The sequence below is a fragment of the Entelurus aequoreus genome, linkage group LG11 (assembly GCF_033978785.1).
Source record: "Entelurus aequoreus isolate RoL-2023_Sb linkage group LG11, RoL_Eaeq_v1.1, whole genome shotgun sequence".
Lineage (NCBI taxonomy): Eukaryota > Metazoa > Chordata > Actinopteri > Syngnathiformes > Syngnathidae > Entelurus > Entelurus aequoreus.
Genome location: NC_084741.1, coordinates 47569124 through 47593308, shown reverse-complemented (window position 1 = coordinate 47593308; position 24185 = coordinate 47569124). Strand labels below are relative to the sequence as shown.

General features: G+C 38.6%; 1 protein-coding gene across 1 annotated transcript in view; it reads right to left on the bottom strand.

Annotated features, from left to right (window-relative positions):
• LOC133659656 (adenylate cyclase type 2-like) overlaps window positions 1-24185 on the bottom strand; it is a 78087-nt gene that overhangs the window by 11432 nt on the left and 42470 nt on the right. The window contains exons 15-19 of the mRNA XM_062062241.1: window positions 14977-15114; window positions 11436-11555; window positions 11185-11369; window positions 6620-6704; window positions 3608-3766 (exon numbers count right to left, since the gene is read on the bottom strand). Coding sequence (XP_061918225.1) covers window positions 3608-3766; window positions 6620-6704; window positions 11185-11369; window positions 11436-11555; window positions 14977-15114 — 687 coding nt within the window. The remainder of the gene's footprint in view (window positions 1-3607; window positions 3767-6619; window positions 6705-11184; window positions 11370-11435; window positions 11556-14976; window positions 15115-24185) is intronic.

Below are 24185 nucleotides of genomic sequence, written 5' to 3'. Positions count from 1 at the left end.
GGAAAATTACTTGAAATAACTTGAATAAATAAATAATCTAGACTTGGTAAAATGAGTCTGTTTAAATGCTTTTGGTTTAAAAAAAAGTTTTACTTTTTTAAAAGTACTTTTTATAAAAAGGATATACTTAAAATGACTAACAGACCAATTAAAATATACATATATCATGAAAGGAGCAAATTAATAATATAGTCATTTGAGGATTCAAGACTGAATCTACAGAGCAGATGCGTCATTACTGTAAATCTCATATATGCCTCCACATATTACAAATTCTCTAAAACATTATGAAGAATGCATGTTGGAAAGCACTAAAAGCAAGTTGCCTGTATACAAATACAACATCACTCAAGCTAGAGCCCTTACTTTTTGTGGGTATTTTAAACAACAAGCTTCAGAGCCATTTTTATGTTGTATATGGTATATTTTGGCGTAAAATGAATAATACAATAAAGTATCTTTTACATTTATGCCTGTATCCTCTAAATTATTTTTAATATACGCACAGGTAACCCTTTGCACACACTCATTATACATTTGTCAAAATCAATCAGTCAATCGATATCCTTTATTTAACCAAGTAAAACTAATTGAGAATAAAATATTTTTTCAAGTAGTGACCTGGCCAAGAGGGCAGCAAAACAAAGTTACAGAAATACAAAAAACAACAACAAAAACAGCATGAGTCACACACCACAGTTAAAAATCTGAATTACTTTCAACATTAACATCTGAGGGCGTTCAATCGTTCGCAACTGGACTGCTTGGTTCGTCTTGGAAGACGTTTGCCGCTATCCGAGTAGGCTCCTTCAGTTCGCGCTCATAGACTTAGATTGGTCAGATCTAGTCCAAACGGTTGGTGCCAAAACCACAAATATTTATACTCCAAAAACTAGGAGGGTGTTCCCAGGCAAACCTACCTTTTGAACTAGATCTGCCCAATCTAAGTCTATGAGCACAAACTGATGAAGCCTACTCGGATGAGCGGCGAAACGTCTTCCAAGACAAACCAAGCCGTCCTGTTGCGAACGATTGAACACCCTGAGATGACAGCGACCTGGATGAATGAGAACTTTCATAGGTATGTTTCAACATTAACATAAAAACACGCTATAGGTCAAAAGAAAAGATAAAAATGTTTCAGTAAAAAACTATTTAAAAACAAATACAATACCTAATAGAAATGGTTTCTCAACCCATTAAAATGGACTGAAATTCCCCCAAAATGACCAATTCAGGTAACCTCAGATCATTTTGCAAGTCATTCCAAGACCACGAGGCAGCATATCTGATGGCTTTCCCCCAAGATTTGTCTTGGCTTTAGGAACCAACATGCTAAGGCTGTCCTGTGACCGTAAACTGGAGTGACTTGAATCTCTACATTTATGAGAACACAAATTGGTGGGAACCAGCCCAAGAAATTATTTATTTATAAAAAACATCTATCGAGAAAATCTGTGAACAGACAAAGATGGACAGTTTGCCGTTGCATACAAAATGCAATTATGGACCAGGCTGCCACAACCACTAATAACATGTAAGGCACAGTATCCAATTTTTTCAAATAAGTGTTGGATGCATTCGTAAAAAAACAAGTCTCCATAATCTAGCAAAGGCATCAAAGTGGTCAAGATCAGGCGTTTCCTAAAACAGGACTTGTTTCCAAAGAAAAATTCCCATTTAATTTAAAGTTTTAACACATTTTTTTTATGTGTGACTTAGAATAACAATCCCCTAGTACAGTGGTTCTTAACCTTGTTGGAGGTACCGAACCCCACCAATTTCATATGCGCATTCACCGAACCCTTCTTTAGTGAAAAATAAAATGTTTTTTTTTCTCAAATTCAAGACAAAGTTCTATGTTTTTTTTTACTGGTGCACAAAATGAAACGTGCATGAACATCATCGTGTTCAAAAAACAAAACCAACACAGTGCATTAACTCACAACAAATTATACACCTGCGAATCAGATGGAAAATTAGAGGGAACATTGTTTGGGGGTATCCATAATACGGCGATAGGGAGAAGTTTTTATTTACACAATGAGTCGGGTGTGTCTTGACCTCCGCGGCGGAGGCTCCGCCGAACCCCTGAGGCCGACTCACCGAACCCCTAGGGTTCGATCGAACCCAGGTTAAGAACCACTGCTTACCACTACTTATATGTCGTGACCAGTTCAAGTTCAACCCTATATGAGCAGTTGATATTTTTGGAATGTTTAATGGCAGTCGCTTGAGAATAACATCCCCTTAGATTTTTCTGCATTTAGCAATAGTCTAAAATGACTCAACTGACTGAACAACAGCCTGCAAGAGCTCAAGTGTTTGCACTGAAGCGGGGGATGAACAATACATGACCGCATCATCTGCATAAAAATGGAAAGCAGCATCCGACACTTTATCACAGAGTTTATTTACTTAGATGGAAAACAACAACAGACCGAATATTGAACCCTGAGGTCCACCTTTAATACAGGGAGGAAAGACGAAGAAGACCCTGCAAACGGGGCGCTTTGGGTTGTTTTACAGACAGGTAATTAGAAAACCACTGTACAGCATGCGCAGTACAGCATACAGGATTTATTTACAACTGAATAGAATGCTTACGTGGGGGATTCCGACTATTTTGACTGGTAGCAGTTGATCCACAGCGATCGTTCTGCCACACAATACCTCAATGCTAACGAGGGTAATTTACACTTTAACGACTGTTGTTGGCTTTGACAGTTCGATTCTGACCAATTTAACTGATGGAGCCTACTCGGGTGAGCGGCAAAACGTCTTCCAAGACAAACCAAGCAGTCCAGTTACGATCGATTGAACGCCCTGAGATAACAATGACCTGGATGAATGAGAACCTTCATAGACACTGTACAGCATGCTGAGATAGGCCAATCCTGTGCAGTCTGTCTGCCAAAATGATATGGTCGACCGTATCAAATGCTTTTGACACGTCAATAAGTAGAGCTGCACAATATCTTTGGAAATCCAGTCCCTAAATAATTTCATTCACAATTGCTTTAATTGCTATTTCTAAAACATGATTGATGTTGGGAAAGCAGACCATAGGTGTCTAGAAATCCTTCATGTTTTTTACTGACACGTTTTTCAAGAACTTTAGCCAGGACGCATAACTTGGAGATGGGTCCATAGTTGTGTAGTCTACTTGCATTTTAGTCTTTTATATTGTAACACTGTTCATCATTACTCTTAGGTTATGCATTAGCTGGCGTCTGCCAGTTAGTCAGAGGGTTAGTTTTGGGCAGATTTTTGATAGAACTTTTAGGAAATGTTAGAAATGGGATAAGGAGGTCATTCTAAGAAGTGATTTGATTTTGGAAATTATATGGATCATTCCTACCTATGTTACCTTGCGTTTACATTACAAGGCTGAACTTCTTTGTGTGTACGTATATGTTAGCATCCCCGCCTCCACCCACAGAGACGAAGAGAGTGAATGACTGACAGGAGGGTTCACGCTGTTTATTTAATTTTTCTACCGAACTAATGCACCCATATGGTTTATCAATAAACTGGTTAATTGTGCAACTTCACCTTTTTTTCTCTGTCAATTTAGTTAAAACTGGACATCATTCAGCCGTCTAACCTCATTCTTCCAGTTCCGTGCCAAGAAGTGCTCAGCAACGTGTGCGGGGAGGACATTCTCCAACAAGACCCTGTTAAGGTTCTCCATGGTTTCGATCTCCTCGCACTCCTTCTTGAACTTGTTTTTCCACAAAAAGTCTAACCTACAGTAATATTCATTCTGTTACAAGAGGACACAGAGGTGAAGAGACTGAAGGTACACTTGTACATCTTGCTTCCATCAATGAACAAAGAACAATCATAGAATCAGCAGCACAGCAATACAATGGAACCTCTAAAGTAAATGTAATGTATCTCGTCACACGAGATTCAACGTGAGTTTCTTGTATTTTTTATTTTCTATTTACAGATAATTAAATGGGGTTGTATCTTTAGCCAAGTTCCTTAAAAATTCTCATTACTATTCAACATTTAAAGGACCCCTCTAATGCTGACATTGGCACTTATTGCATAGTTCTGGACCTAAAAATAATGTCTACTGGTAAAATTCTCCCCAAAATAGACACAGTAGTAATTTTAAGCTTGTTACGTGATTCAGCACATTTTCCAACGCCCACGTTTAGCTCCAGCCTGCTGATATCACCGACAGAAGACTGGAGTAATTTCATTTTGCATAGTGGGTGTTTCGGTTGCATCTTCATTCCGAATCATGTTATTCCCACGCAGAATTTGAAGGAATTAGTACATATGGCTGACAGAATAATTGTTGCAGGTTGTAACAAAACAAATGAAGAAGGGGCAGCCTACATATTGTACATTTTCAAATGATGTGAGTACGAGGAAAGTATGGACCTCTCCAGGCAAACTGACTAAAACAAAATGAGACGGACCAAGCGAGAGTAGTGTAATTTGCAGCAATTGTTTTGATCATTCTGACCTTGAAGAAAAACAGTTTTAGTTGGAGTTTGGATGGAAAACATTTAAGAGACTCAATCCAAATGCCATCTCGGAAATCAGGAGCACCCCTGAGGGGAAAATCCACCTATGACTATCTTTTGGCTTGCGGGTAGACTGAACTCCTACTTGATATATCACTTTAACAGTTCATTAATAATAACCACTCTGCCTCCATTGCAGCCGATCACCCTGGAAGTCGGGTCCCTAGCTCTGCGGCCCCTTCTCAAGGTTTCCTCTTTTTTCCAAACTTGGATCTTTTGAGTTTTTCCTTGCCGAGATGTGTGTTTAGACCAGGGGATGTGAGTTTGTGAAGCTCTTTGAGACACGTGTGATTTAGGGCTATATAAATGCATTTTGATTGATTAATTGATTGAGTGCGAAAGACTGAGTCAGAACGGAGAAAAAAGATCATATCTAATGCTCAAAAACAAGAGAAAAAGATTTATATTTTGTCTCCTCTTTTACTGATGTTTTCCACTGCTCTCGGCAGGGTCCCGGTCAGGATTTGCCAACCTCTCTTCAATTTAAGGCTCGAAACAGTACAGTCAGAGTCCATGATTGGAGGCTAATTGGCCTTCTTCAGCTTTTTCGTTGGGACAATCTCAGAACTTGAATTATAGTCATTTTGCAAACAAGCCATGTTTGTCAAAACTAGTGTAAAATACGAAACATAGTATTGCTAGTTTATTTAATTTTTTTTGCTCAATATGTTAACCATATCAGTTTTGAAATAATCATGGACCCGGGGAACATAAACATGCAATTAAGTGATCAAAATAATATTTTTACATGCCTTTATCTATGCAGGGAAATGAGCGCCAGTTCTGTAGATGACATCACACCAAGAGGGGGCGGCATATCGGGTCGAGCAATGGAAATGGGGAGTTCCAAGTACAGTTAGTTATTTTTTGATTACTCAAAAACGAATTAATATAATGGAGTTAGTTTTTAGGAGTAATACATACATAGAGAACATGTTAGTAAAATTGTTGTCATCGGGACGCTATGGGTCCTTTGAGGATGAAAATGTGTGTTTATATTACATTGTATTATCAACAATTAACTATTCTCTATTCGTCTGAGAGATTTTTAAATTAGTACTTAACGCGTATCATATAGCCTACAATTAGAAAGTAAATGTCCTATGGAGTAGGTTATTTACAATTGGATTATTTCTAATAGGAATAATCCTCTAAAACCTAACAAACTGGAAGGCCTTTAAGAAGCGCCCCGCAACAAATTGTGCTCTACTTGAAAGGTTCCATTGTATGAGCAAGACATGTTTCTCATTCAATCGTTAAAGCACTCAAGTATTATCACTTCACCTGTACAAGAAATGCAATAATGAAAACAATATACTGTAGTTGATTACATAATATGGACATGGAATGATTGAACAGACTACAATATTGGTGGAATTGTACCAGACAACTTTATGTACAAGCTTGTGGTCGACTAGCAGACAGCATGAAGTGAGACAATGTTGGTTACCAGTGCACTACTTTTACATGCAGGCATCAGAACAGGTGGCTGAAAAAATTGACCAACGGTTAACTATTAGGATTTGATCATAACAATGTATTTGAGTGACTGTTTGAGAGGTGTATCTTTACCATGCAGTTTGTTGTCAACATTTTGCCATTGTGATGAGTCTATTTAAATCCTCCCAAAGTAGACATGAGCTGATTTTGGCATGTTCGAAATTTATAACAGGATTTGATAGGGGTAAAATAATCAATCTCTTTTGGCATTACCACGATTCATCCATCCATCCATTTTCTACCGCTTGTCCCTTTTGGGGTCGCGGGGGGTGCTGGAGCCTATCTCAGCTGCATTCGGGCGGAGATTCAATCAAACTATAAACAGATGGAAGAATGGGGTAACCAAAATTGTATACAATTGCATTCAATAGTTTTTCCGTATGACTTGATTGGATTATTCATTGCTGGGACTTAATTTTATTTAATTAAGTAATTTGTCCCCTGCAAAAACATTCAACATTCAAAACCCACTCCAGCACCATCATCTGCATTGGAAATATTATAGCAGCACTTGTTGCTTCAGATTCATTTTGCATTCCTTTCGCTACGTTCAAGCTATTTCAGCATGGACTTACCTGCCGAGCAAGCACGAGTAGAGTGATGAAGAAGATGAAGAGTGAGATAGACCCCATAGTCTTCAGGTCTTTGAGGACTCCTGGTCTTGAAGCGCCGAGAATAATGGAAACGTGTTTTGAGAAAGCGAGAGGAGATTTTATATAAGGGGGATTAAAGCTGGGATATGACACATGATGGTAAGTGTGGCAAGGCGTCATTTGTAATGCAGATTGTAATCATTCTGTCACAGGATTGGTTAACAGACCGTTTTATTCCGAGCCATTACTCGATTAAAACTGTCACTTCTGCTTTGCTGTGACAAGGGCTTGTTTACAATTTGCATTCCACTATCCGAGCTTGTCTGCTGCGGCATGAGGGGTGTTTTCCCAAAGGCAGATAATGGAAAGGAAAATAATATGCAAATATTCGAGGCTAGTATTTCACTCCAAGCCCTACTTACTGTCACAGTCAAACAGACTGGGTGTAAGCCTGATTTATTGAGAATTTAGTTGGATTTGGCACGAAATGCACTAATTAGTAAGATAGCATATCTTTGGAATTACATGAAAAAGGTAAAACCTAATGTAGTCCTTAACTTAAAACATATACCCTATGAACTAATCTGACATTTATGAACAGTCAAAGAATAAACCGTATGAGAAAACTGACTTAAAGAGCACAGCCATCCAGAATCTAAAATGATTTTAATTGAAACCTTTAAATGTGCACTCAACACTCAAGCAATCCCACTTATTTTTGCCAGAGCATTTTGCAAATTAATGATCTTTCCGTTTTATCAATGGCAAAGCTCTGCAGACAAGTCTCCATGTGTCGTTATGACTTTAGCTCTCTACACATTACAAAACCTTCCCAAAGACACCAGAGTTGTTTATATTTACATCCCGTAAGGACTGCAAACAAACCACATATTTAAACCATGTCTGTCTGTTGTCTTCAACATAATGTCAGGCTAATAGGGTGAGGATGAGTGCCAAAGTAAAACCAAGCCATGGTCTTTTGTTTTAGAATTGAGTTAGAATTTTGGTTGATGTAGTTTATTTTATCAGCACAGCACAGTAGCCTTCACATCTATGATTAGAACTGAAATTGCAAACAACATTGTGCTGTACCATCAGTTTGTAAGGTGTATACTTTTATCAAGGTTGTCTACACGCAATATGTGACTCATCTATTCTTCTTGGAGGTGAAAAGCAGAATGTTCTTGGGTTTTGAATGGATGCAACGGCACTTCACTTTTTGTACATGTTATGCTACAGCCTTATTCCAAAATGGAATACATGTTTTTTTGTCTACAAAATTGTACAGACAATACCCCATAATGAAAAGTTTTTTTTTTATTTAGCAAATTTACTAAATAAAAATAAATAAAATCACATGCATATTAAGTATTCACAGACTTTGTTCAATACTTTGTTGGTGCACCTTTGGCAGCAATTACAGCCTCAAGTCTTTTTGAATATGATGCCACAAGCTTGGCACACGTATCTTTGGGCAGTGTCACCTATTCCTCTTTGCAGCCCCTCTCAAGCTCCATCAGGTATTGATTGGCCTGGTGATGAGTGGTGCCAGGTTTCCTCCAAACATGATGCCTGGTATTCACGCCAAAAAGTTCAATCTTTGTCTCATCAGACCAGAAAATTTTGTTTCTCATGGTCTCAGAGTCTTTCAGGTGCAATTTGGTAAACTTTTTTATAAAGAAATGGCATCCGTCTGGCCAGTCTACCATACAGGCCTGATTGGTGGATTTCTGCAGAGATGGTTGTCCTTCTGGAAGGTTCTCCTCTCTCCACAGAGTAATGCTGTAGCACTGACAGAGTCACCATAGGGTTCTTGGTCACCTCCCTGACTAGACTAAGATGAATGCAGCAATGTACAGAGACATCCTGGATGAAAACCAACGCTTCCCGTCCAACCTGGTGAAGCCTGAAAGGTGCTGCAAAGAAAAATAGGCAAAACTACCCAAAGATTGGTGTGCCAAGCTTGTGGCACTGTATTCAAAAAGACTTGAGGCTGTAATTGCTGTCAAAGGTGCATCAACAAAGTATTGACCAAAGGCTGTGACTACTAAGTCAGTCAGTAAGTTAGTTTCAGTTTATTTTGAACATGCATACAATACAATTACAATGTAATACATCACATATTTCCAGTTGTTTCATTACAGCATGTCCGAAAAGGAGTAGAAAGAAGCAAAGCTTATTTAATCTTACCCTTTTTTTTTTATCATAGCAGATAGCAGTTTTATCCCATGTAAATTAGATTTTTTTTTAGTTTTAATAAATATGCAAAAAACAAACAAACAAACAAAAAAAAAGTATTTACGGGGTATTTTTTGAGGGCAAAAATAAATGTAATCCATTTTGGAAAAAGGCTTTAACATATCAAAATGTGGACAACATGAATACTTTCCGGATGCACTGCATGTGGTGCAAGGACATCATGAGATTTGTATGGAGAAACAGTGCAATCTAGATTAAATAGCATTGTACAAATAGCTACATCATTACAATGCCATCCATGCTTAGGACCGTTTTTTGCATTCTTTCTCATTTTCCATGTTTTAAAACTCACTGACTATTGCAAGGATTGTTCTTATCAAATCATAAAAAATCTAAAACTAAAAACACCCTGATTGTATTTCTATATGTAAAGTTATTCAAATGATATCATCCTTTACAATTCATCCATATTTACGGCAGCAAGCATATTTTCTGAAAGGAACGGAAGTACATAAAGCTGTCTTAGAGTAGTGAGATTTTGAGAGGAACAAAATAGGGTGTTTTTGAAGAGAACAGTGTGGCTCTGACACCAGTCCAAGGTAAAGGTTGCCTTCATTCAAAGCTTTCAACTGGACTGGAAACATAAAAAGGCTAACATAGCTTTTTTTTTTTTGGTGGGGGGTTGCTTCTTATCCTCAATCCTTTTGTGAGACAAGAACACACATTTATTTCCCTTATATGTGCATTCTAAGTAATGAAAAGCTGCTAGTAAGAGGTAACTAACATTGTAGGTAATGGGGGACACAATCTGTTTTATCTATAAAGCCCTCTAAAAACCCTCTAACAACGTTTTATATACATGCTCTAAATGTATATATAATGTAGTAACAGGCACATTAATGGTAACATAAACTACTTACAATATTTTGTTCTTTTGAAGCATTACTGTAAATTCTATTGATTGATTTCACAGAGCACATAGCAACAAACTCTACTTCTAATCAACACATCACTTTATGTGTTTGCTACCTCTAATGGCAGACTCCGTGAGAGCCTTGGAGCATTGTCATGTAGCACTACTGCTAAACGTTTGAAATAAGGACATAAAACAATGACTTACAATGTCTGCACTGACTAGGATGCCGACTAACGGGATAGTTGTATCTTCCACCAGTTGCGCTGTCCTTGAGCTGTTAAATTTGAAATCATCCTCACTCCTCAGATGAACAAAAAAGGTTGATGGGTCAAATGCAGAGGACAATTTTCACCACACCTAGTGTGCGTGTGACAATCATTGGTACTTAAACTTTAAAGTGTGGATTTTCAAAGTTTGCCAACTTCCTGGTGTGGTGCCATAACCTTCTACTATGCAGGTGAGAGTCATGATTTATGACCTCATTAACTTTTACTAATTCAAAGGCAATACAGCAGTAGCAGCTCAAGCTAGGGGTCACAGGAGCAGGGTGAGTAAGGCGATTTGCCATGACACCAGAAAAGTAGTTCCTCTGTGTTAACTCTTACAATAACAATGTCGCTATAGCTTGGTTGTTCTGCAGGTCCAAGCATATAATGAGTGGATGTTGGTGGTTTTGGGATATTTTTTAGAGCGCTTTATAGCAGAATAGAGTCATCCCAATTACCTGCATTGTTTGCTGCTTCTTACTCACAGTTTTTCACTGTTTAGAACGTGCAGAAAAGGGAAAGAGATGTGTTTTTGTCTCATGTGGAGATTGTGGATGATGGCAAAATAAAAAGTGCAGTTTTTCTTTAAAGGTACATTTTTCCTCTTTTCTTCTTTTACAGTTTCCAGTTTACTCCATTCACCTTACTGTAATATCATAAAATCACATTGTAAATACATCTGAAATCTGCCTTCTAGAGGTTGGTTGGATCCATGTTGATATTTATAGAATCTGTACCAAGGGTAGTGTCAGTATTGACTCAATGACGATCCAAAACAAATATTTTTCGGATCCCTTCTGTTTATTTTTTACCAATTGTTGAGGGTTTTTTCAAACAAAAAGCTTACTTCAGGGTAAGTCCTTGGAACACAAGCGCTTTTTGGGTAAAAAAAAAAGCCCAAGGTTTTGAATGACAGCTGATACAGTATATACATTTTTTTAGTCCAGTGCTATATTCTGATTGTAATTATGATCAACACATTAAAGGCATACTCTGGAAGTCATTGAATGATTTTTATCAATATCAGAATTGCCAGTACTTGGATAAGATGCATACTAAAATTTGCAATACGGCCCATCACTACTACATTCCTTTAAAATTATTTTTAAACGCAGCATTTAAGCAACCTCTCACACTTAGTTAAGAGAAAAAAGAAAATGTCATACCTGTCCAGGCTTTCTGATTTGTACAGGAATCTGCTGTACTCATCCAGCAGGGAAGCGTGTGTTTGCAGAATTATGATGTTGTAAACCACCACTGCTGTCAACATGGTGATCATTTTGAGCTCATAGTTTATCCTCAGAAACACCGAGCAGGAGATCAGGCCCAGGATGCAGCTGTAAATTAAATACTAGACAGACAGACAAGAGAGTGTCATATTCATCCAAATACAAGTCAAATGTAATCTTACACTTACAGGAAGGTAAAAGTTGTTTTTGTCAGCAAAAGCAGCTGCTGGTCCATTTGGGTAAAGTTGCGTTTCATTGGAAGAATTGTAAATAGGAACTGCTGGCAACACATTGTCATCCAAAAAGAACTGCAACAATGGGCAAAAAATATATATATATCGTCACTTTCTTTAACGGCCTATAGTAGTACTATTAGTGGGCGTGTTACGGGTGCACTACTTAGACTGTGTGCACAATTGATAGCGAATGCAAAAGTGGTGCAGACAGTTCTATTTTAAAGAGGATGTTGTGCCCAAAAAGACACATTCATGACATTATGCTTCAACGGTCGAGCCTGTGCTTGTGGAATACGTAGCAGACACATTTAATATAAACCACCTTTTCTGAATTATATGAAAGTACGATCTATAAAACATAACTTTTTTTAGCACACTGAAGGTGCACATGCTTTGTGAGGCACGGTGTTGTGATCATGATTCTGGAAGGATCCACTTGCAAGAAAATGCATATTGCAAGAATTGTTTTTATAATTCAAAAAATAAAAAATAACCCCATAAGTCATATTTTTGTTTTCAAAATATGGATGGAGAATTCTCTCTCCATCGTCCATATTTGCAACGAGATTGTTTCCTTTCGCACAGCGCCATCAAGTTTGCAGGTGTTTTAATTTTAAGCAAACCTTTAGTAGATCACACCCAAACTGTACAATATTGTACATTAGGACATTGATCCATACTTCCATTTTCTATACAAGTTATTTTGTCAACTCGAGCCTATCTCAGCTAACTTGGGTGAGAGGTAGAATACAACCAGCAGAAAAATGGGAATTGTCTGCACGAGCAAACAAAGCCAAGTTCATTTTGTTCATCTGCCCTGAGCGACTGACCTATGCCAGGCAGAAAAACTGATCACAATCGCTGGAAACAGTTTGTGGAAAGGTCTTATCCAGAGTCCTTATACTGTGTTTATCACGCTATTCCTACCTCAGGCTAGTATTTCAATTATATCATCTATAATCTTGTCTTAAAATTGATCTCTCTATATAGCAAGATAATGTACCTTTGGAATTGATGATGATTATTTTGAACAACTGCAATATGTAAGCCAAGGAAATAAGTAAGTATAAATAGTTCATACATACTGTACATGCTGCGGGGAATTTCCAATGTGCAAAGCTTCTTGAGAGACAGCGTTCTTTGCAGTGGACATTGGTGGACTTGCTGTAGAGCGCTATTTTGTCTGAAATGTGTAACTCGGACAAAATAAACAAACGTTCACTGCAGAGGACGCTGGCTCTCAGAAAAAAAAAACATAATCAGAATCATGAATTATGTTTACAGTCATACTATTTATCATACACAGTTTGCAGCTTTTGCTTCTTTTGTATGTTTCACGTCTACAGTAAATTTGATCAATAATAATGCCGATTTACAATAAAGTTTTTTAATATTAATTGGCTTCAAGTAGCGCATCACTCCCTAACACAAAAAACAAGCAAAAGTATTCAGTTCAGTCCAAATGATAAAATATATTTATTTTATATATATGGTAACCATTTATGTCATGTTTTTTTTATTATGTGGTCAAAAGTTTACATACACTTGTGAAGGACATAATGTCACGGCTGTCTTGAGTTTTCAATAATTTCTACAATTCTTATTTTTTGTGACAAAGTGATAGGAGCACATACTATTACTATACTAAAAATATTCATGAAGTTCGGTTCTTTTATGAATTTATTATGGGTCTACTGAAAATGTGACTAAATCTGCTGAGTCAAAAGTATACATACAGCAACATACATTATCAATTTTGGTGATGTAGAAAAGTTACAATCAAATCAAATTAGCGTCATAGCATGGCCTCTTAACTTCATGTGAGTGATTATGATTGACGACACCTGTTGACTTCTCTGAGCTAATTTAAACAGGGCTCATGTGATGCAGTCATTAGACTCGGTTACAAACGCGACAATGCGAAAGTCAAATGAACTCAGCACAGATCTGAAAAAAATAATCATTGATTTGAACAAGTCAGGAAAGTCACTTGGAGCCATTTCAAAGCAGCTTAGGGTCCCAAGAGCAACTCTGCAGACAATTCTTCGTAAGTATAAAGTGCATGGCCCAGTTTTGTCACTGCCACGATCAGGAAGAAAACACAAGCTATCACCTGCTGCTGAGAGAAAATTGCTCAGGATGATCAATAGTCAACCGAGAACCATCAAAAAGCTGGTCTGCAATGGATTGGAAGCTGCTAGAACACAGGTGTCAGTGTCCACAGTCAAGTATGTTTTGTGCGCAGTTGGGTGTTCCAACAGGACAATGACCCCAAACACAAGTCAAAAGTGGTAAAGGAATGGCTAAATTAGGCTAGAATTAAGGTTTTAGAGTGGTCTTCCCAAAGTCCTGACCTAAACCCCATTGAGAACATGTGGACAATGCTGAAGAAACAAGTCCATGTCAGAAAACCAACACATTTAGCTGAACTGCACTAATTTTGTCAAGAGGAGTGATCCAAAATTCAACCAGAAGCTTGCCAGAAGCTTGTGGATGTCTACCAAAAGCGCCTTATTGCAGTGAAACTTGCCAAGGGACATGTAACCAAATATGAACATTGCTGTATGTATACTTTTGACCCAGCAAATTTGGTCACATTTTCAGTAGACCCATAATAAATTCATAAAAGAACCAAACTTCATGAATGTGTTTTGTGACCAACAAGTATGTGCTCCAATCACTCTATCACAAAAACATAAGTGTTGTAGAAATGATTGGAAACTCAAGACAGCCATGACATTATGTTCTTTACAAGTGTATGTAAACTTTTGACCACAATTGTATACACACACACACACACACACACACACTATTTATATACGTGCATGCATACATATACACAAATATGTATTTTTTTAAAATTCTGGCTTTGATGCAATTATTATATTGCACTATTTTATGACAAGGTAATTTTTTTTAACTGTACAAAAACTGTCTTCAAGGCCTGTGGAAATGATTTAGATAAAAGTAGCAATGTACTGGTAACATAATGTACATACAAGGAATTTAACAATATGACATTTTCATATTACGATTATATTTTAACAAAATTATTACGGTTATCAATATTATGGTGTTGCGTGATATTTTCAAAAAGTTCTTATATGCACAATGTAATCATTTAACTAAGTTGTATTTAAAACAATAAAACAAAACAAGTAAATAAACACAATACCGCATTTAATAAACATACAATATTATCACATATAATAACACAATATTATAAGACGTATAACAATGCAATACTTTAATGTGGCATGTATTCATGTTAGCCTTGAAGCTAGTTAGCATTAGCGTGCTAGCTTGCTTTTCCAGAAAATGAGGACTATCTCCAAAATGCGGTTATACGATAATCTTAATTTGAGATGGTGATAGTTAACGTTGGGAGTTTTACTGCAGTTTATCATTAAAACTGATAAGCCTTACATCTCTAGTACATGCTAATTGGTTATCCATTCCCTCTCTGCATTTGTAGTGACAGGCGACAGCTTACCATGTTGAAGACTGCCATCGTTAGTATGAGCGCTGTGGTTGTCAGGGTGAGTGTAATACGCGGCCAGGGCTTGTTGGCAATAATGACAGAGTACCTTAGCAGCCACATCCATGAAGGGGGGGCACTCTTGCTCCAGTGCTGCAGAGACACATAAACAATATGGTATATTCAGACACAGACATTGTATAGTATTGGTTTAATTAATTCAGTTCAGTTCAAATGCCATCTGGAAGCCGATGGTTAATCAAGCATCTATCACCAGTATTACGTATGACCTACTGTATATACTGTATGACAAAAAGCATTTGTGAGATCAATGCAAGATTATCCAATCATGTGCATCAAACCCTTGCAACATACTTCATGAAGGTCATTCATTGTGTGTCATATTATTTTTTACTGAACACAAGGATTGTTCATGCAATGCATACCTCCAAAGCAGTATGAAAAGAACATATTTGTATGGGGTTTAAAATACATGAACACATATTAGAATACAAAGTGAAAATGCCAGGGCTGCATTCAGGGGATGTTAAGTCATTTATTATTTTAAATGACTGGGTTTGACCTTTCAAATGTACAAACCATATATTTCCCTTAACAGACTTTTGCTGAAAATGCTTTCGGTCTAGCAAGGAGGATTATTAAATGTGTAAGAATGCATACATGAAACATATAAAGACAATCTAATTGTCCCTGACATTATATTCAAAAAGGAAACAATTGCTACATTGGTAGAGGCAGATTATCCTTTCTATCCTTTAATTATGTTTTACATAATTTAAAATTGATGTCGCTTAAAGGCCTACTGAAACCCACTACTACCAACCACGTAGTCTGATAGTTTATATATCAATGATGAAATCTTAACATTGCAACACATGCCAATACGGCCGGGTTAATTATAAAGTGCAATTTTAAAATTCCTGCCACACTTCCGGTTGAAAAACTCCTTTGGATATGATTTATGCGCGTGACGTCACAAAAGCAACAGAAGTGGTTGGACCCCATCGGACCCGATAGAAAAGCCCCTTGTTTTCTTCGACAAAATTCCACAGTATTCTGGACATCTGTGTTGGTGAATCTTTTGCAATTTGTTTAATGAACAATGGAGACTGCAAAGAAGAACGTTGTAGGTGGGATCGATCGGTGTCTTAGCGGCTAAGTACAATACTGTAATATCTGTGATATTTGCATTAGTGTACTGTGTCTTTAAGGGTTTGGGGAACGCGCATGCGCAAGTGAGTTGGCGGAGAACTTGAGTGTGTGTGAGCGTGACTTTTGGCTAACAGCAGCTCGTGTATGTGTGTGCGTTACTTTTTGAACTACAGCCAGTTACCGCTTGTTAATAAAGCGATTGAGCAATTTGTTTAATGGACAATGGAGACTGCAAATAAGAAAGTTGTAAGTGCGATCGGTGGAGCGGCGGACTACAGTAACACCAACACCAGGAGGTTGTGTTGTGTTTTGAGCAGGATAACAGACGCACTACGGTGAGTCTAGCTTTGGATTCCAAACATTTGATCGCTTGCCCGTACGTGCGTGTCGATATGTGCATGTGACGTACGTAACTTTGGGGACATATATGTTTCTTGCCGACTCTGATGGCGGCCGGGGTGTCGTCAAAAGCGTACAACGCCCGCCGCCGCATCTAAGTTAGCTACGCAGCTAGGTTAGCTTCTGTTTTTTTTAGCTTCGCCAAGCGGAATATTATTAATCGTGTATTTACATGTTCATGGTTTAATAGTATTATTGATCTTCTGTCTATCCATCCAGTCAGGGTTTTTTTTAATTTAGTTTCTATCTGCATCTGAGACTGCTATGCTATCGCGTTGGCTACGCAGCTAGGTTAGCTTCTGTTTTTTTAGCTTCGCCAAGCGGAATATTATTAATTGTGTATTTACATGTTCATGGTTTAATAGTATTATTGATCTTCTGTCTATCCATCCAGTCAGGGTTTTTTAAAATTTAGTTTCTATCTGCATTTGAGACTGCTATGCTATCGCGTTGGCTACGCAGCTAGGTTAGCTTCTGTTTTTTTAGCTTCGCCAAGCGGAATATTATTAATCGTGTATTTACATGTTCATGGTTTAATAGTATTATTGATCTTCTGTCTGTCCATCCAGTCGGGTTTTTTTTTAATTAAGTTTCTATCTGCATTTGAGACTGCTGCTATCACGTTGGCTACGTAGCTAGGTTAGCTTCTATTTTTTTAGCTTCGCAAAGCTGAATTATTAATCATGTATTTACATGTTCAGTCACTGTGAATGTCCATTTCGCGTTCTCGACTCTCATTTTCAAGAGGATATAGTATTTGAGATGGTTTAAAATACAAATCTGTGATACACAATAGAAAAAGGAGAAAGTGTGGAATCCAATGAGCCAGCTTGTACCTAAGTTACGGTCAGAGCGAAAAAAGATACGTCCATCACTGCCTCTCAAGTCCTTCACTGTAACGTTCCTCATCTACAAATTTTTCATCCTCGCTCAAATTAATGGGGTAATCGTCACTTTCTCGGTCCGAATCTCTCTCGCTCCATTGTAAACAACGGGGAATTGTGAGCAGCACTACCGCTCGTGACGTCACGCTACTTCCGGTACAGGCAAGACTTTTTTTTATCAGCGAGCAAAAGTTGCAAACTTTATCGTCGATTTTCTCTACCGAATCCTTTCAGCAAAAATAGAATGGATCTGCTATTCCCGTTTGAATTAAAAAAAATCATTTCAGTAGGCCTTTAACTGTCTTGCATATCTGTACATAACATACAGTAGAAAAACTATTAAAAAATCCTATAGTATGATGTAAGCGGTGTGATCGGAAGCAGAAGCGGGGATGCCGAGCGGGGCTAACAACAAAGCCAAAGGCTAATCCTCGCAGAAGCGCTAGACCAGGTGAGAAGTCAGTTAAACTAGAACTAGCCAGCGCCAGGCTGGATAATCCCTGCACACATAGCAATTCTCTTAGAATAATACACAACTCACATAATGTTTTTTCTGCGGTGACTGTGTCAGAGGTGGACATGCATTCTACTGAGGTGGCAAATTATGATGCGTTCAGTTTATCGCAGCACCAAGCAAACAATCTGAAAATTCCCGTCATATCAATTCCTAGATATGGTCGAAATTATTTAAAGTGCAATACGCGTAATAGGCGTATTATTAATATTGCTACTATGGATAATTTCAACAAAAACTCCTCAAAACAGCCCCCTATTAATAATATATACAAGCTCTTTAAACATAAGATCATTAGCTTCCAAAACGTTATTAGTTAATGAGGTCATTAGAGACAACAATCTTAACGTCATTGATCTCAGCAAAACCTGGCTCAAACCAGACGATTTTTCTGCGCTGAATGAGGCATCTCCTCCTAACTATAGGAATGCGCATATTGCCCGTCCCATTAAAAGGGGTGGAGGGGTCGCACTAATATACAACGAAAACTTTAACCTCACCCCTAACCTAAATAATAAATATAAGTTGTTTGAGGTGCTGACTATGAGGTCTGTCGTACCGCTGCCTCTCTACCTGGCTGTTATCTACCGCCCCCCAGGGCCCTATTCGAACTTCATCAGTGAATTCTCAGAGTTTGTTGCTGATTTAGTGACGCACGCCGACAATATAATCATAATGGGGGACTTTAATATCCATATGAATACCCCTTTGGACCCTCCGTGCGTGGCACTCCAGACTATAATTGATAGCTGTGGTTTTACACAAATAATAAATGAACCCACACATCGCAACGGTAATACAATAGATCTAGTGCTTGTCAGGGGTGTCACCACCTCCAAAGTTATGATACTCCCATATACTAAAGTAATGTCCGATCATTACCTTGTAAAATTTGAAGTTGTGACTCATTGTCAACAAGCTAATAGTAATAACTGCTATAGCAGCCGCAACATTAATGCTGCCACAACGATGACTCTTGCTGGCCTACTGCCATCAGTAATGGCACCATTCCCAAATTATGTGGGCTCTATTGATAACCTCACTAACAACTTTAACGACACCCTGCGTGACACCATTGATAGTACAGCACCGCTAAAGCTAAAAAGGGCCCCTAAAAGGCGTACCCCATGGTTTACAGAAGAAACTAGAGCTCATAAATTATCATGTAGAAAGCTGGAACGCAAATGGCGCGCGACTAAACTTGAGGTTTTCCGTCAAGCATGGAGTGATAGTTTAATAACTTATAAACACATGCTTACCTTAGCTAAAGCTAAATATTACTCAAATCTCATCTGCCTCAACAAAAACGATCCTAAATTTTTGTTTAGTACATTAGCATCGCTAACCCAACAAGGGACTCCTCCAAATAGCTCAACCCACTCGGCAGATGACTTTATGAATTTCTTTAATAAGAAAATTGAACTCATTAGAAAGGAGATTAAAGACAATGCATCCCAGCTACAACTGGATTCTATTAACACAGATACGACTGTATATACGACGGATACTGCCCTCCAAAATAGTCTCTCTCTTTTTGAGGAAATAACATTGGAGGAATTGTTAAGGCGTGTAAATGGGACAAAACAAACAACATGTTTACTTGACCCACTTCCTGGGAAACTTATCAGGGAGCTTTTTGTATTATTTGGTCCATAAGTGCTAAATATTATAAACTTATCACTTTCCTCTGGCACTGTTCCCCCAGCATTCAAAAAAGCGGTTATTTATCCTCTGCTCAAAAGACCTAACCTCGATCCTGACCTCATGGTAAACTACCGGCCGGTGTCCCACCTTCCGTTTATTTCGAAAATCCTCGAAAAAATTGTTGCACAGCAGCTAAATGAACACTTAGCGTCTAACAATCTCTGTGAACCCTTTCAATCGGTTTCAGGGCAAATCACTCTACGGAGACAGCCCTTGCAAAAATTACTAAGGATCTATTCTAACGGTGGATTCTGATGCGTCATCTATGTTGCTGCTTTTTAATCTTAGCGCTGCTTTCGATACCGTCGATCATAATATTTTATTAGAGCGTTTTAAAACCCGTATTGGTATGTCAGACTTAGGCTTGTCTTGGTTTAACTCTTATCTTACTGACAGGATGCAGTGCATCTCCCATAACAATGTGACATCGGACTATGTTAAGGTAACGTGCGGAGTCCCCCAGGGTTCAGTTCTTGGCCCTGCACTCTGTAGCAACTACATGCTGCCGCTAGGCGACATCATACGCAAATACGGTGTTAGCTTTCACTGTTATGCTGATGACACCCAACTCTATATGCCCCTAAAGCTGACCAACACGCCGGATTGTAATCAGCTGGAGGCGTGTCTTAATGAAATTAAACAATGGATGTCCGCTAACTTTTTGCAACTCAACGCTAAGAAAACGGAAATGCTGATTATCGGTCCTGCTCGACACCGACACCTATTTAATAATACCACCTTAACATTTGACAATCAAACAATTACACAAGGTGACTCCGTAAAGAATCTGGGTATTATCTTCGACCCAACTCTCTCATTTGAGTCACACATTAAGAGTGTTACTAAAACGGCCTTCTTTCATCTCCGTAATATCGCTAAAATTTGTTCCATTTTGTCCACTAGCGACGCTGAGATTATTATTCATGCGTTCGTTACGTCTCGTCTCGATTACTGTAACGTATTATTTTCGGGTCTCCCTATGTCTAGCATTAAAAGATTACAGTTGGTACAAAATGCGGCTGCTAGACTCATGACAAGAACAAGAACATTTGATCATATTACGCCTATACTGGCTCACCTGCACTGGCTTCCTGTGCACTTAAGATGCGACTTTAAGGTTTTACTACTTATGTATAAAATACTACACGGTCTAGCTCCATCTTATCTTGCTGACTGTATTGTACCATATGTCCCGGCAAGAAACCTGCGTTCAAAGAACTCCGGCTTATTAGTGATTCCCAGAGCCCAAAAAAAGTCTGCGGGCTACAGAGCGTTTTCTATTCGGGCTCCAGTACTCTGGAATGCCCTCCCAGTAACAGTTAGAGATGCTACCTCAGTAGAAGCATTTAAGTCCCATCTTAAAACTCATTTGTATACTCTAGCCTTTAAATAGACCCCCCTTTTTAGACCAGTTGATCTGCCGTTTCTTTTCTTTTCTCCTCTGTCCCCCCGCCCCCTCTCCCCTGTGGAGGGGTTATTCCGGTTCCATGCTGGCTTTCCAGAGTTGGGACCCGGAGTGGACCGCTCGCCTGTGCATCGGTTGGGGACATCTCTGCGCTGCTGACCCGTCTCCTGCTGGCCCCACTATGGACTGGACTCTCACTAGTATGTTAGATCCACTAGGGACTGGACTTTCACAATATTATGTCAGACCCACTCGACATCCATTGCTTTTGGTCTCCCCTAGAGGGGGGGGGGGGGGGGGGGGGTTACCTACATATGCGGTCCTCTCCAAGGTTTCTCATAGTCATTCACATCGACGTCCCACTGGAGTGAGTTTTCCTTGCCCTTATGTGGGCTCTGTACCGAGGATGTCGTTGTGACTTGTGCAGCCCTTTGAGACATTTGTGATTTAGGGCTATATAAATAAACATTGATTGATTGATTGATTGATGTATAGCTGGTCCACACACCGCAAACTCATTTTTAAAATACAGTCGCCCCTTGTGTATTGCTGTTAATTGGTTACGAACATGACCATGATAAATAACATTTGATTAATTCTAAAAAAAATATTATTCGCTTTTTAGAGCATAAAAAACAGTTTAAAACCTCCTAAATACATTGTTCAACATAATGAAAGCCCTCTGGAGGATACAATAACACCCTTTATTCACCTTTACACTCTTTTAGTCCTATATAGTAATGTTACCTGAGGTTCAGCCAATGGCTAATACTGCTGTAGTATTGATATATATATATATATATATATATATATATATATATATATATATATATATATATATATATATACATATATATATATATATATATATATATATATATATATATATATATATATATATATATATATATATATATATATATATATATATATGTCTTAATTAGATTATCCAAAAAAATAGTGCTCAATACCGTGGTAGAGCGCAATATATGTATGTGTGGAAAAAAAATCACAAGACTACTTCATCTCTACAGGTCTGTTTCATGAGGGGTTCCCTCAATCATCAGGAGATTTCAAATCTTTTGATTGAAGCCAACAAGCAAACCGTCAACTTCCTCGACGTCACTTTCAACCTGAGGAATAACAGCTACCAACCATTCACGAAACCCAACACAACACTCCAATACGTGCACCATGACAGCAACCACCCACCCACCACCACGAAAAGAATACCTACCGGAATTAATAAAAGACTATCGATGCTGTCATCTAGCAAAGCTGAATTCGACAAAGCAACCCCCCCGTACCAAAAAGCACTTGATGAATGCGGATACAACTTCACCCTCACCTACGAACCCACGCCAGGAAACCAACCAAAAAGGAGCAGAAAACGAAACAACATTATCTGGTACAACCCCCCATACAGCAAAAACGTCTCAACTAATATTGGCCACAAATTCCTCACCCTGATCGACAAACACTTCCCCAAAGGCAACACCCTAAGAAAAGTATTCAACAAGAACAACATTAAATTGAGCTACAGCTGCATGAACAACATGCGACAAATAATTTCAAACCACAATAAAGCAATTGTAAAGGAGCCGCCCACCACCAGGCAGAACGACTCCAAAACCGACAAAGACTGTAACTGCCGCAAGAAACCTGATTGCCCTCTCAACGGGGGGTGCTTACAATCATCAGTTGTTTACCAAGCAAAGGTAATACGCAAGGACATTAACACATCCGACACATACGTAGGATTAACTGAGGGAGAATTCAAAACCAGATGGAACAATCACAAGGCTTCTTTCAGATGCAAAAGACTCCGGAACACTACTGAACTCAGTAAACACATTTGGAATCTCAAAGACAATAATGTTGAATACTCTATAACATGGCAAATTCTTGCATCCAGCACACCTTACAACAGTGGTAACAAAAGATGCAACCTATGCTTAAAAGAGAAACTGTTTATCATATACCGTCCAGACTTGTCATCCCTCAACAAGCGCAGCGAAATTGTATCAGCATGCCGTCACAGAAGGAAACACCTCCTAGGTAACACATGAGTCAATCACCACGCCCCCACGCTTGCCTGTACCCACCCGCTCTGTGCCCTATATAAACCATGGTATGTGAATGCTTCCATTAAAATCTCCAGAGGATTGAGGAAAACCCCTCATGAAACAGGCCTGTAGAGATGAAATAGTCTTGTGATTTTTTTCCCACACATACATATCACGCTCTACCACGGTATCGAGCACTATTTTTTGGATAATCTAATTAAGACATATATTCCGCTCCAAATTCTCTTTTGTTGAGCACTGTACGACGATCAGAAATGGAAAAATTCAACATCGACTACTCCACGAAGAACATTCCCATACCCGTGCAGAATGACTACAAGCTAAGGCTCATAGAGAAGACGGAACACTTCCTGAGAAGGATGCGGTGGAAAGCACACTTTTTCCTCCACCCTGAAACAAAAGGAACACAAAAGAAAACTTACGGATTCAAATCCACCAAGAACCCACCCACAGTTGAGGAACTAAAGGATTTTGAGAACGACATGCTCAAAATGATACAATCAGTCAAATTCAAGCCAGTCCGCAACCCACTCCTCACCAAGCTGAAAAATGACACGGAGCGCATCAAGAAAGTAAGCAACCTCATCATAGCTGCTGACAAAACCACAAATTTCTACAAAATGAACATACAAGAACATAACACTTTACTGGACAGAAGCATCACCAAATCATACAAAAAAGCACAACCCAACACTTTACAGAACATCCACCTGGAAAACAAACGGATCGCGGCTGAACTGGACATCGAGGACAGGGTGGACGCTACAGCCAACAAGGAAGCCTTCATCACATTGAAGGACCACAAACCCAACTTCGCAAATAACCCATCATGCCGACTAATAAACCCAACTAAATCCGAAATAGGAAAAATCAGCAAAACAATCCTGGACAGAATCAACACAAAAATTACAGACAAAACACCACTCAACCAATGGAGAAATACAGCAGCAGTAATCAAATGGTTTAGCAACATCCAAGACAAACAACAGCACAACTTCATCTCCTTCGATGTCGAAGAATTTTACCCTTCCATCACGCAAGACCTACTGACCAAAGCA